The sequence below is a fragment of the Coloeus monedula genome (assembly GCF_965178545.1).
Source record: "Coloeus monedula genome assembly, chromosome: 2".
Classification (NCBI taxonomy): domain Eukaryota; kingdom Metazoa; phylum Chordata; class Aves; order Passeriformes; family Corvidae; genus Coloeus; species Coloeus monedula.
This window is the reverse complement of record NC_138782.1, coordinates 64,174,928-64,187,294: the sequence shown is the minus strand read 5'-3', so window position 1 is coordinate 64,187,294 and position 12,367 is coordinate 64,174,928. Positions and strand designations below refer to the sequence as shown.

The 12,367-nt window shown below is 41.6% G+C and overlaps 2 protein-coding genes across 3 annotated transcripts in view; one reads left to right on the top strand and one right to left on the bottom strand.

Moving 5' to 3' along the window:
* AKAP7 (A-kinase anchoring protein 7) overlaps window positions 1–12,367 on the top strand; it is an 85,601-nt gene that overhangs the window by 29,712 nt on the left and 43,522 nt on the right. For both annotated transcript variants that reach the window (XR_014227370.1, XM_082303262.1), the window contains exon 7: window positions 6,520–6,664. Coding sequence is in view for 1 of the 2 variants with exons in the window: in XM_082303262.1 (XP_082159388.1) it covers window positions 6,520–6,664 (145 nt within the window). In the remaining variant the exon portion in view is untranslated. The remainder of the gene's footprint in view (window positions 1–6,519; window positions 6,665–12,367) is intronic.
* On the bottom strand, window positions 682–3,117 carry MSH5 (mutS homolog 5; the record flags this gene model as incomplete). The annotated part of the gene is made up of 1 exon (XM_082303260.1): window positions 682–3,117. The coding sequence occupies one exon, from the start codon at window positions 3,115–3,117 to the stop codon at window positions 682–684; it is 2,436 nt and encodes an 811-aa protein (XP_082159386.1).

The window sequence follows — 12,367 nt, the reverse complement described above, 5'->3', positions numbered from 1 at the left end:
TTATCATACAGGACCTTAAAGAAGAGAGCATTTCTCAGTAAAACCAAGGCACTCCTTTTTATCAGTCCCCACTGATTCTGACCACCAGCATTCTTTTTATAATGAATCCTGGTATCTCTGGCATTTTGGACAGAAAAGCTGGTATAAGAAAAGCTGCAGAGCCATTAAATCCCTTTGTATTTCCATTTATCAGCCTCTATGTCAGTGGTTTGTATTGTGACAACTATTACTTGCTGATACAAGAGTCTGAAGCACATATTTATTTGGAATCTTTGATGCTGAGCCTAAAATGGCTGCAACCATCACTTTGGCACAATACGAAACAATAAACACTTTCCTTTCATAGTCTTCTAAGACCAGTAGAAATGTGTTGTGATTTTTCTACAGTATATTTTTTAATTGGAGGTTCCAACAACAGGGACAGAAAATTCACAAACTGGGTGACCCAACAGCTGGGAGACATTCTTAAAATTCTTCTTCTCTTCGTACACTCGTATGGTACACCATATTGCAGGGATATATAAGTACTTGGTTTAAACAACAAGAAGGAAGGACATAGCTACAAACAGTTTGTTACAAGCTAAATGTCCTGTGAGGTGTTTCATCATAGTGATCATTCTTTAAAGTACCAAACTCTCCATGGTGGATATTATGCACTCTATGCATTTAAACATATCCTTGCTACAGGACTGAGGCTGCAGAAGGCAGCACTTCTTTAGACATGAACTCTTCCAAGTCCACTTGGGGATCGTCAAGGTCTATGCAAAGAAACTTTTCCACAACAGACTTGCATTTTTCCATCCTATCACCTTTGGAAGGATGATCAAGACGTTTGATGGGTTTTCCATTGCGAATCAGTTCTGATACTTCCACTCCTCTTTCAATAATTTTGGCTGGCATTCCTGCTAATGCAGCAATGGTGGCAGCATGACTAATGGTGGACATACCCTGTTTGATCTGATAGAAAAATATCAACTCCTCTCCATCCTGGTGGGTCTCCATGGTCAGGTACTCCAGAAGAGGTGTGTCAGGCAGGAGTTCTAGCTGCATTAAACTGTGAAAGTTAGTGGAGACAAAGACCTGTGGACACTGTGTTCCTTGTCTGATCCAGTACCTCAGGACAGCAGCCAGAAGGGACAGGCCATCCAGTGTGTTGGTCCCTTTACCAAACTCATCAATAAGTACCAGGGACCTCTCTGTGGCATTGTTTACAGCCTTGGCAACCTGGTTAAGATCAATCATGAATGTGGAGAGCCCTACAGAAACCGACTCCCTACTGTGGATTCTTGTGTAAATCCCATCAATTACTCCAATCTCTGCCTCTGCTGCAGGGACATAACTGCCGATCAGAGCCATGAACACTATAAGACCTACTTGCTTTAAGTAAACACTCTTTCCAGAGGAGTTTGGCCCTGTGATGATCTTTATTCGTCTGGTAGCCTCACCGCTGTCCACAGGATTGGCCACAAAAGTCTTTGCACATAGTTCCATGAGTGGATGTCTTCCATCCTTGATGTGGAAGCCGTGGCGATGAGTAAAGCGAGGTCGGCAATAGGCATTCTCCCGGGCCATCGCTGCCAAGGCTAGCAGTACATCCAGGTGTGCAGTGTACTCAATCACACTGCTAAGTACTTCAGACTTCTCCAAGATCCTTGTCTGCAGCTGGTGCATGATGAGTGTTTCCTGGTCTCTGATCTCACAGTGCAAGTCACCCAGCAGGCTGTCTAACTCCTTGGTCCGGGCACTTCTGTAGTGCAGTTTATCCTCTGACAAGAACATGAAGTCCAAGCCTTCAATTTCAAAGTCACTCTTCTCCACCATATTTGGTAGGCGTGGAATGGACAGAAGGAACCCAATCAAAGGAATGTAGATCACACAACAGGAGGTAATCCGATTGTCCAAAGTCTCCAGTTCTTTTCGTGCCACTTCTGTAAGGAAGTCTGACAGTCCCATCAGCTTTCGTTTCTTCTCATCGATAGTGGCGTCTACATTAGGTCTAACAGTGAAGCGGTTCTCTGAGAGGCTGCCCTCAAAGTCTACCACTTTGCTGATTAGATTAGCAATGTAGTGCAGATCATCAGTGAAGACACGTGAAATAGTCTGAAAAAGTTCAATAGTATTGGGCAGAGAGCGACACGTGTCTCTAAGGCACACTGCATTGTACGCTGTCTTATATAGTGCTTGCCAGTCACTAACTTTTGTGTTGGAAAGAGTCATTCTCTTTAAAATAAGAGGCACGTTTTTAATATTCTTGAGGCAGTTTTGAAGAGTGAGGACTGTTTCATGGTTCTGAGCCAGCAGGAAGAAGTTGATAACATCTAGCCGTTTGTTCAACTCTGTCACGTTCCGGGTAGGCCGTGTGAGCCACAGCCTCAGCAGTTTTTCTCCCCATTTGCATCTGCAACGGTTTAAAATTCCGTATAAGCTAAATCCTTCTTTTAGTCCACTGGATAGCTTGTACACAGAAGGATGGATATCACTTTTAAATATCTGCAGGACACAGTAAGTGTCTTGGTCCATATTCACAGTATCTGATAGCACAAATTTTTTAAAGGCCAAAATAGGAACTGTTACACTGCTGTCTTCGAGCTCAACTCCAACCCTTCTCCTGTCTAGAAACTTAAGGAGGCCCCCTAAGGCTCGTATCATGAGTGGACTCTCGAAAGGGATGATTGAGGACAAATAGAGAATTTTCTCTGTTGCAGTCATATGAGATGGGATAAATGGAAATTGCCTAGATAGGATCCGTTGCTTGGTGACTTCTAAACCAAAATCTATGTTAGGAAACAGGACAATTTCTGGTTTTCCCGTGTCTTTATCACCAGCAGTAGCTGTTAGGTTGGTCAGGAATTTGGCAATATTCTGGTCCTGTTTTGCACTGGTCACTATGCACTGAGGGTTAAGTTCCCCAGTCACTTTTTGCAGTAGCTTGAGGTCTTCGTTATCAGGTATCTCAGGCATGAAGTAGACTGAGCAATCTTCTGTATCATAGTAAGTAATTGCCAGCTGCCCTGCATACCACAAAACAGACATATGTATCTCCGAGCTCTCTTGCTCCTTTTGCTCGGGCCCAAGTGGCGGTGGCAAGGCACAGCTTGTGGCTGATGTGGCACTCATTCTTTTGGCAAGAGGTATTTTTATTCTCAACTCATCCAAAAGGTCCTGAGAAGTAACTTTAATTGACAACAGGAGGTTAACACTCACTCTTCCAAACCTGAAGAAACTAAGACGCTACCAGGAGTTAACTATAACCATTCAAGTGAAAAGATGCAGCCAGTAACTACAGCCACCATCTGTTTCCAAGGAAGGTGTAACAGAACTAACTACCAGCATTAGTTTTACAGTTTTTCTTTGTGTCCTTTATTTTTTTAAAGTATCTATGTACGCCCTGGTACCCATAAATACAGTAATGTACACAGACATGTATATCCACGTACAAAATCATCCTCCCTCAGAGGTTTGTGACACACACCTGCACTGACCATGGCTCCTCTCAGCAGTGCAGCCCCACAGCCTGGCCATCATTTCAGGGTCCCAGCCCCATATTTACACTGCACCATCACGCAGTACTAGTTTCTGTACAAGCACTTAAGGGATCAGATATACCAATCCCTGTCAGCACCTCACTTCCAATCCATTCCCACCTCTTTGCTCTGTACTCACCCTCCTCACCACAGACGGGCAGCTCCCCTCGGCTGCTGCGCCTCCCTGCAGCCCAAAAGTGTTCGGCTGACCCCTTTCCCTTCCTCTCCGGGCGGGAGCTCGGCGCTCCACCGGGAGGGCCCGTCAGAAGGGCCGGACCCTCCTCCGCAGCCGGGCCGCGCCCACAGCGGCCCTGTCTGGGCTGGCGGCCCTGGCGGCCCGGCCGGCCCGCGGGGAGCGACCCTCGGCCGCCTGCGGGTCCCGCCTGGAGGGAGCAACTCAGTGGTGTGCTGGCTTGTGGGGTCTGGCACACGGAGCCCGGAGCTGCTTGCGTCTCTGCTACCTGCGCTGTCACCACTGGAGCCTTCCTGCCCCCGGTCCCACACCTGATTCCTGCCCCTGGTCCCAAGGCTGACTGTGGCAGCAGCCCGGGGGACTGACTGCATGGGGTTCAGCTGTGGGCTGGGGATGGCAGGCTGCACCTTCCCAGAGACACAGGGAGAAAAACCAGATACGGCAGGACTGCCAAAGGCTAGGTCCCTGGTGCCCTGCCAGTCCTTCAAGAGCTCCTCATGCCGTGCCTCTCCAGGCCCGTGTTACACAGCCATGTCCTTTACAGGCATTATCCATTACTGTGCTTCTTCGAGAGGCAGATGTCTTCCTCCTCCCATTCCAGCACCAAACGCTTCAAAGTGGCCTCTCAAGTACTCTTGTTTCTCACCCTCCCCCATTACAGCTTATCTTTATAATCAGCATGTGTTCTATTCCCATGTGGTAGCAACTTTTCACTTGCACCTCTACTGCTCCAGACTCTTTCAGTTAAGAAATGAGCCATGACCTTCCTGTGCACCTGCATTGCTTCATCCTTTCACATCTCACTGCAAGCAGCACTCCAGAAATTGTTCCAGTTACTAAATATATCATAGTTTTCCCAGGACTGCTTTTCCAAATACCTTTCAGTAGTGCATCACAAGCACAACTGAATTCCTGAGCATTCAACATTTGATTCACACCTTACCAATCTGTCTTTGACAAGCAACATCCCAACCTCTTGTAAATGTTATTTTTTTTGTTGTAGCATGAAGTTGTGATTTTTATCTTTTCTTCATTTCATTCCAGAAGTACTCAAGGCTTCACATTTTGACAAATGTTCTCCTGGCTGAAAAGGTCTTTTTTTCATTTCTAATTGATGTCTAACTGTATTTCCAAGAACTGTCAGCCAAAAATCAAGGAATGATGATTTAATTTCGGAATAACCTTGGTACATAAGGACTAGTTTAGCCATAGAATATACAATTTTAGGTAACGACTGTGAGGATGGAATAAAGGTAGACTTCACGGAGATGTAGGCTCCCAAATTTCCACTTCCTGAAATGAAAAGCATCCACCACTAGATGTCATCATTTCGGAGATTAAGGAAATGAAAAAACATTTTGACCTTCACTAAAGTAGACTTTACTTTTCTCACTGATGGGCAGCTGAGAAACCACAGGCAAACGTGGACTTTGCAGCTGTTGGGCATGTAAAGCCGAGGGTCCAGGATGCTGGCAGGTTGACTCTGCAAATGCAGGGTGTGTGCAGGGGGAGAGGTTGGGGAAGAACACAAAAGAGGAGTAGACAGTATGGACTACAAAAGGGACCAGTCCTGTTTAAAATGAGCCTGGTGGGTGCACGTGTCTGACATTGCCAGGGGCAAATGTCTGTATCCTCCCCACACTGTGTGTGTGAGGAGTGTAGGTGTTCACTGCCAAACCTCAAGCAGAGCCAGCCAGGATGTGGGAGACCCGTGGGCTCAGTAAGAGCCTGGCAATCTGGGCAGGGATGCCAGGTGGACAGAGGGGCCATGACGGTGCTTCAGGAATGCCCACATGTGAACATGGAGAGAAAGTCATGTGTGTCCTGCACTGCTGAGCTTCTGTCCCTGCCAGGAGCCACCTGCACTTGTGTGTCCTGTGAGCCCCATGTGTGGGTGCTGGTGAAGGCAGTGGCATCCATGTAGCCCGCAATGTCCGTGTCCGTGTCCCAGAGTGTCTCTGGGAGGTGAAAGCAGCAGGTACATCCATCAAAGACTGGGACTCCACACACTCAACTGGGGTCCAGCAGCTGGGCAATAGGGAGCACTGGGCTGGGGCTGCTAGAGGCTCCTAACATTCCTTATCATAGAGTAATGATATTTAAATAGCAAACAGCATTATTGGGAGGTAGATTGAAGGAGAAAAGACTGAATTTCTACAGAGATCCTATATTTTGATTGACAGTGGAATGGAATGAGGACCCCTAAACTCCTAAAATAACTACTGAAATGATGTTTTCTGAAAATAGCTTAATAGAATATTTATGTTCCGCTTCATGTATCAACTGCATACTGATTCCAGTATTATAAATCACAGTAAGTTTTTAGATTTACTGAGGTTAAAAAGTCCAGTGCTAATAAAATACAACCATTTTTTCCTGTGTGCTGATTTTAATGACTCAGAAAACTGCCCTTGACAACCATTTGAGATTCTTCCTTGTTGTAGCATGCCCAGTGATGATAGCAAGAATAATTTCCAGTTACATGTTCCATGAACCTTGTTGCAAACCATTGGAAGTTAAAGCAGTTGTAGTATTGTGTATGTTTTTGTTTCCTACAGGTCTAAAGATGAAATGATGGAAAGGAGAACTAATGACATTTTTATTTCATTTAGTTCTGAAGTAGACAGTGCTTCACTAAAGCAGAAGATTTGACATATGATTATTTCTGTATTCTTTTTGGATCTTGAAGTAGTTTTCCATCCTAATTATACTTATGGCTAAAATGAAAACTATAGAAATTAAATACGAAAATTCAGTCTCCAAGTAGAATGCCTAATTGAATTTTATGTTGCTTTTTTAAAGGTGAAGAAAATTGACTCTAGTCTGTATGAAGATTTCAAAAACCATTATTTTGGAGATGAGATCTTGCACCGCTTTGATCTTTGCTCCATGTTGAAAAAAAAGCAACCAAATGGTTACTACTACTGTGAATCCTCTATTGTTTTTGGTAAGTACATCTTAATTTTCTTCTGATCAGTTGTGTCTCTGAGTTATATGTGCAAAAAGCCATTTTTTTCTGGAGTGCGTGTTAGGCAATTCTTGTAATATCCATGGAGTCTGACAGAAGTCTCTCCCTCAGCCTTGACTCTGCCAGAACTCTGTGCTCTTGCAGGTTCTTGCTGGGAGCTAAAAGTTTCTGTTCAATTATCCATCTCCAGAATCCCATTAAATTTCTCATCCTAAAATGAGTGTTTAAGATAAGTGAGATGTCTCACTCTCCAGAGCTGCTCATCTGTCTGTTGACTTTAAAGACAGGCTGCGTGACTAAGTCAGATTAGACACAGTACTTACAGATGATTAAAGCTGGGTGAAATGTCTCTGGTTTGGCAGAGATGTGACCCTACTTGGACTACATTCATAAACAGTGAGAATTTCAGTGGTACCACAGATTTGATAATAACTCTTCAGGATACCATTAGACTTTCAACATTGTAGAAACACCTTGCTAGATTATTGCAATGCTATAAATCACAGTTGTGTCTTTGTGCTTTGTCTTAACAGAAATACCACTGTTAGAAGTTAGTGCTGGTTTCAGGACTGCGTGTAGGGCTTTGGTGACCAATTGGTTTCTCCCTTGTGGTGACTTCTTTTTCTGTGCTGCAGTGCTGCTGCTGGAAGTGCTTACTGGTCTTGAGGATTGTTTTGAGGACTTTTAATTAATACTTACACAATACTTTAAACATGTCAGGCACTTCACAAATCTAGTTGCTGTTAATGTTTTTGGCTGTGCTTAGGGTCACCTTTCTTTAGCTTAGGTAAATTGTTACAAAAAAATCAAAAGCAGTACACAGGAAAAGACGGTAGGATATAGCAAAACTATTGCAAAATCCAGATCAGTTAAAATCAAAATGAGATATCTTTACACATATTTATTTATCTATCTATATGTCTGTTTTATATTTATTACCTTGTGTTATGCATGTCTCATGTTTATCTTTGTGTATATAGCTATATATATAATGTCTTCTGTACATGTTTGTACATTTAAATGTACAATGTACATACATTGTATGCATCCAAATGCCTCAGAGAGGAAATTACAAGATCATTTAACATGGTATAAAAATTTTGATTTGGGTGAAATTGAAGCTGCACTATTTACAAATATTCTTCAGACTATTTTGGAATATGTGTCTGATTAAGGAATTCAGTATATAACTCAATAAAAAAAATCTGTTTAGTAGTATATTTGGTAGATATGGACAATGTTTTTCCCAAACATTTGTTGAAATCTCTCTTCTTGAACTTACCTTGTTACTGACATCTCAGATTGCTAAAATGAGACAGTCTTTCAGCAGTCTTTTGAATGTGAGTCCCATTAAATGGTTTACAACAGCAGTCAATCAACCAGTATTCAAAGCAAGAATCAGATGCTTGTTTGGCTTTAACTCAATCCCAGTAAGACAATGCATAAAGAATTTATGTGTCATTTTCACAGTCCAAACAGAACTCTGCTTTGAATTATTTTTACATGAACACTACATCTGACTTTCTCTAGCCGTAGAGAGAATGGATGTTCTTCACTGATATTAGATTAAGAAAGTGCACTGTTATTATCCCCATTTTTCTCAGTTCTATATGGATTTAGATGCATCTTGGTGAAATATCTGCATTTAATTTCTTGGTTTTGTACACGTTAATATATATTTATTTTAAGTCAACAGGTGAAGGAAAACAGCTATATTGGAATAGAGTTTAAATTACTTACTTTTTAATTTCAGAGAAGAAGAAATTGTATTTTAATGAACTTTGAAACATTAATTTTAAAGTGGTTTAAAATGTGATTTGAATAGGGTTTTTAGTAATTATAGTTGCTAGGACATTAGAACAAGGGTGTTAATGTGGTTCTACTAATACTTCAAAAATAGTGAAATTGGAAAACTACTTAATACAGACAAAACACTGCATCCAGGTCTAGTTCTTCTTACATGTACATGTACACAAGCAGTTGTCTTTTCCTTGAAGTACACAAAAATTACAGAAACAGAATTTACTTGTTACCTAGAATTTGGTCAGCGTTGAGATTTTTGCATTTAATATGATGAAAAGATCTAAAAGGGGATCAGAATTAATGTTAGAAATCCATTCACAGCAAAGACTTGCTTACTACCATGTCCTGGCAGCCAGGAGGGCCAAATGTGTCCTGAGGGGCATCAGGCACAGCATCCCCAGCTGGGCAAGGGAGGGGATTGTCCTGCTCTGCTCTGCACTGGGGCAGCCTCACCTCGAGTCCTGTGTGCAGATTTTGGTGCCACAGTGTAAGAAAGACATTAAACTATTAGAGAGTGTCCAGAGGAGGACCACAAAGATGGTGAAAGGCCTTGAGGGGAAGCTACATGATGAGTGACTGAGGGCACTTGGTCTGCTCAGCCTGGAGAAGACTGAGAGGAGACCTCATTGCAGTCTACACTTCCTTGTGAGGGGAAGCGGAGGGGCAGGAGTCAATCTCTTGTCTCTGTTGCCCAGTGCCAGGACTTGAGGAAATGGCATGAAGCTGAGTCAGGGGAGGTTTAGGTTGGATAGCAGGAAAAGGTTCTTCACCCAGAGGGTAGTTGGGCACTGGAACAGGCTTCCCAGGGAAGTGGTGACAGCACCAAGCCTGACGGAGTTCAAGAAGCATTTGGACAATGTTCTCAGGCACATGGTGTCTTGGGGTGTCCTGAGCAGGGCCAGGAGTTGGACTCGGTGATCCTGATGGGTCCCTTCCAACTCAGCATATTCTATGATTCTATGGCTAATAAGTGCCACAACGAATATCAGCTGCACATTTATTTAAAAGTATGTTTAAAAATATGGGATCCAAAAGAGATTGATATGAATAAAAGGCAGAAGTAAAACACCTGCTGAACTGCATCAGTATGCACCTCAGGTAATCAGGCTTTGACCAGAAGTTACAGAGCAGCATCCACTAACTTCAGCAGATCCTACATCTGCGCCAGAAGTTTTCTCTATCTGTGTGCCAGCCCCATGGGGTGTGTGTTCAGGAGTTAAAAATTGATGTGACAGTGAAGGTAGTGTTGAAGCTTTGTCTTCAAACTTGTGTTCAGTTTGCTATTTAAAGCAAACAAAACAGCAAGCCAAACAAAGTGTCCTTCTTTGGACCACCCACCTCATGGCAGCTGTTGTATGTCACCTCAAATCCCAAAGAAGACAAGTGAATGCTGGAATGAATTGAGCTTTTCAATATATACTCCTTCACCTGAATGATTGGTCAGTTTTTGATACTGTGGTAAAGATGTTCAGTAGACCCTCTGACTGTCAGAGGGAGCATTATGTAAATCTTATGTCAAATATACCTTTAGCATTAAGTGTATCACTTAAATATTTTCAGGATCCATTAATGAAGATTTTTGTAGACTTGTTTCAAAGAAAGTTGGTTTATAGTATTATAATGTAAAACGAGATTATATACACATTAAAGAAAGTTATCATATGCCAAGCTGTTTTCTGTGATGTTTCTTCTGAGTGGCTTGTAAGAAGTTTATACATCAGACTTCCCCTGTGCTACATCTGAGGTAGAAGAACTTCAAGAAGTCTGTTGCTTGGTGGAAACCACCCAGCAGGTTACTGTTACTTTCTGCACAGCCAAAATTCATAGTCTGGAGTGTGGGCCAAGCTGGAGGTTAAAGTACCCTTACAGTCCCCCTTAATCCTTGCAATCTAGCAGTAGCAATATGGAAAATGAAATATCAGACTACAAATGTCTATTTTATCTGCATAAAAACGTAATAATATGGTAAAAGGTAATGCTTCTTTCTGCTCAAATAATACCTCAAACAGATGCATTTTTAAGTAGCAGGACATTAGTGGATCGATTTGCTTTTCAGTGGAACTTTTTACAAGTTTGGTGTCCCATCTGACTTTGTTACAAAGGTCATTCTACAGTCTTGCTGAGATGGGAGACACCTGCAGAAAGTCATTCTTCCCATTCTAAAAGGAGTATCTAAGACAGGCAGGATCTGAACGGTATCTATGAAAGGCAAGTTGTGAGTCTAAGATACACTGTTAATTTGTTAATTAGCTTGCTTGTTAATTCTATATATATGTATATATAAATATACAAGTTTTCAACTAAATGGTAAAAATATGCATTGTATTTGCAGTCTTTAAGTTTCTGAGGGAGATCAATAACACTGTGCACAGAAAATGTTAAAAAAAAATTCTTGCCAGTTGCTGGTGTTAGGCTATTTAAACCATTTAAATAACATTTTAGTTACCTTAGTAAGCTTGATTAGGACTTAGTAGTGCAGTTTATGCTTCCACATTGCATTTTATAATGCTAGCCAGGCAGCTGCTCAACACCCATGTCTCAAACAAAGAATAAGACGCTTCTGATGGTACGTTGTATATGAGCCCTCCAGACTGAAGATAAGTTTGTCAGCAATAGTTTTGGGAATACCCACAGAGACGAAAGAATTACAGAAGAAAGAACAGGAGAAAGTCTCATCTGTACCTGAAACAGAAAATGGATATGATAATGTGAACTCCAAATAATACTGAGAAGAAACAGAAGACTGAAAATAAAGGAATTGGAAACTAATTGGTAGTTGGAGAGATTGTCAACATCCCTCAGTCTGCTCTTGATAAAAATGCACTTACAGTGTCAAGCAAAAAATACAGTAGCATTTCGCCTTCATCATCAAGGAAGAAAACATTTCAATACAGTATGCAATTTGAAGTTTTTCCAGTTTGTCTGAAAGCTTTTTATGGTGGCACTGTCTTAAATGGAGGAAAGACTGCCATTTGTTTCCTGTAGATGCTCTCCTGCTTCTCTGTTTACTGGTGGTTTGACCTTAATGTGGTTGATTTTATTTATACAGCAATTGAGCATTTTCTCACATTGGGAACAGCAGTGGTAACCAAGTAAATGCTGGTTTAATGTCCAGATTCTACACCCAGCAAAATTACATGTATTATGTGTTAGTTTCTTTTCACCCTCCTTCTTAATTGCATGACAGTGAAACGCTTTTTGCAAAATAATGATACAATCTTTAGTTTTATCTGTTATATGCCTTTCTTTCCTCTTTGCCTGTAATTTCAAAATACCCCTAGGTTTGCTTCTTTCACATCTAAATTTTCTTTGCTTGATAGTCTATTTGTAGCTTCGACTTTCTCCACCCTATTAGGTTGTGAGTAACTGTTTTTGAGTTTCTTGCATATTTGTGGCACTTCTCCCAAATTGTAATTAATTATATGGTAGTCATACTGCTTCTGGGTAAAAATGTCTTGGGTGTTTTCCCAGGGGCTGTTTCTTAACATTTAAAATTAGTAATTAAATCACTGTTTGTGTTGAGTTTCTCCAGAACTGCTGCAGTCTTTTGCATGCAGTGTGCTGAATAAGTATTTGCCTGGATAAAAAGCAACAGGTATTATGTGCTAATCAGTAAAGTCTTTCCCTAAAGCCCTGTTTCTCAGCTGACACGTGGTAGAATATTGACTTATAAAAATGTTTCTTTTAAACATGGCAGAGAAAAATTCACATTTTGGTTATTAACCTAGAAGCCAGGCTCTTTATGGACACTGACCAGAAAGTAGCGATCCAGTGGTTTCTTACAAACATCAAATAGTTTTCTATTTCCACGTGAGAACGGAGTGGTCCCCTATTGATTCCTTTTAACACTGCTCTTGCATTAGAACTGGGTGGATGGAC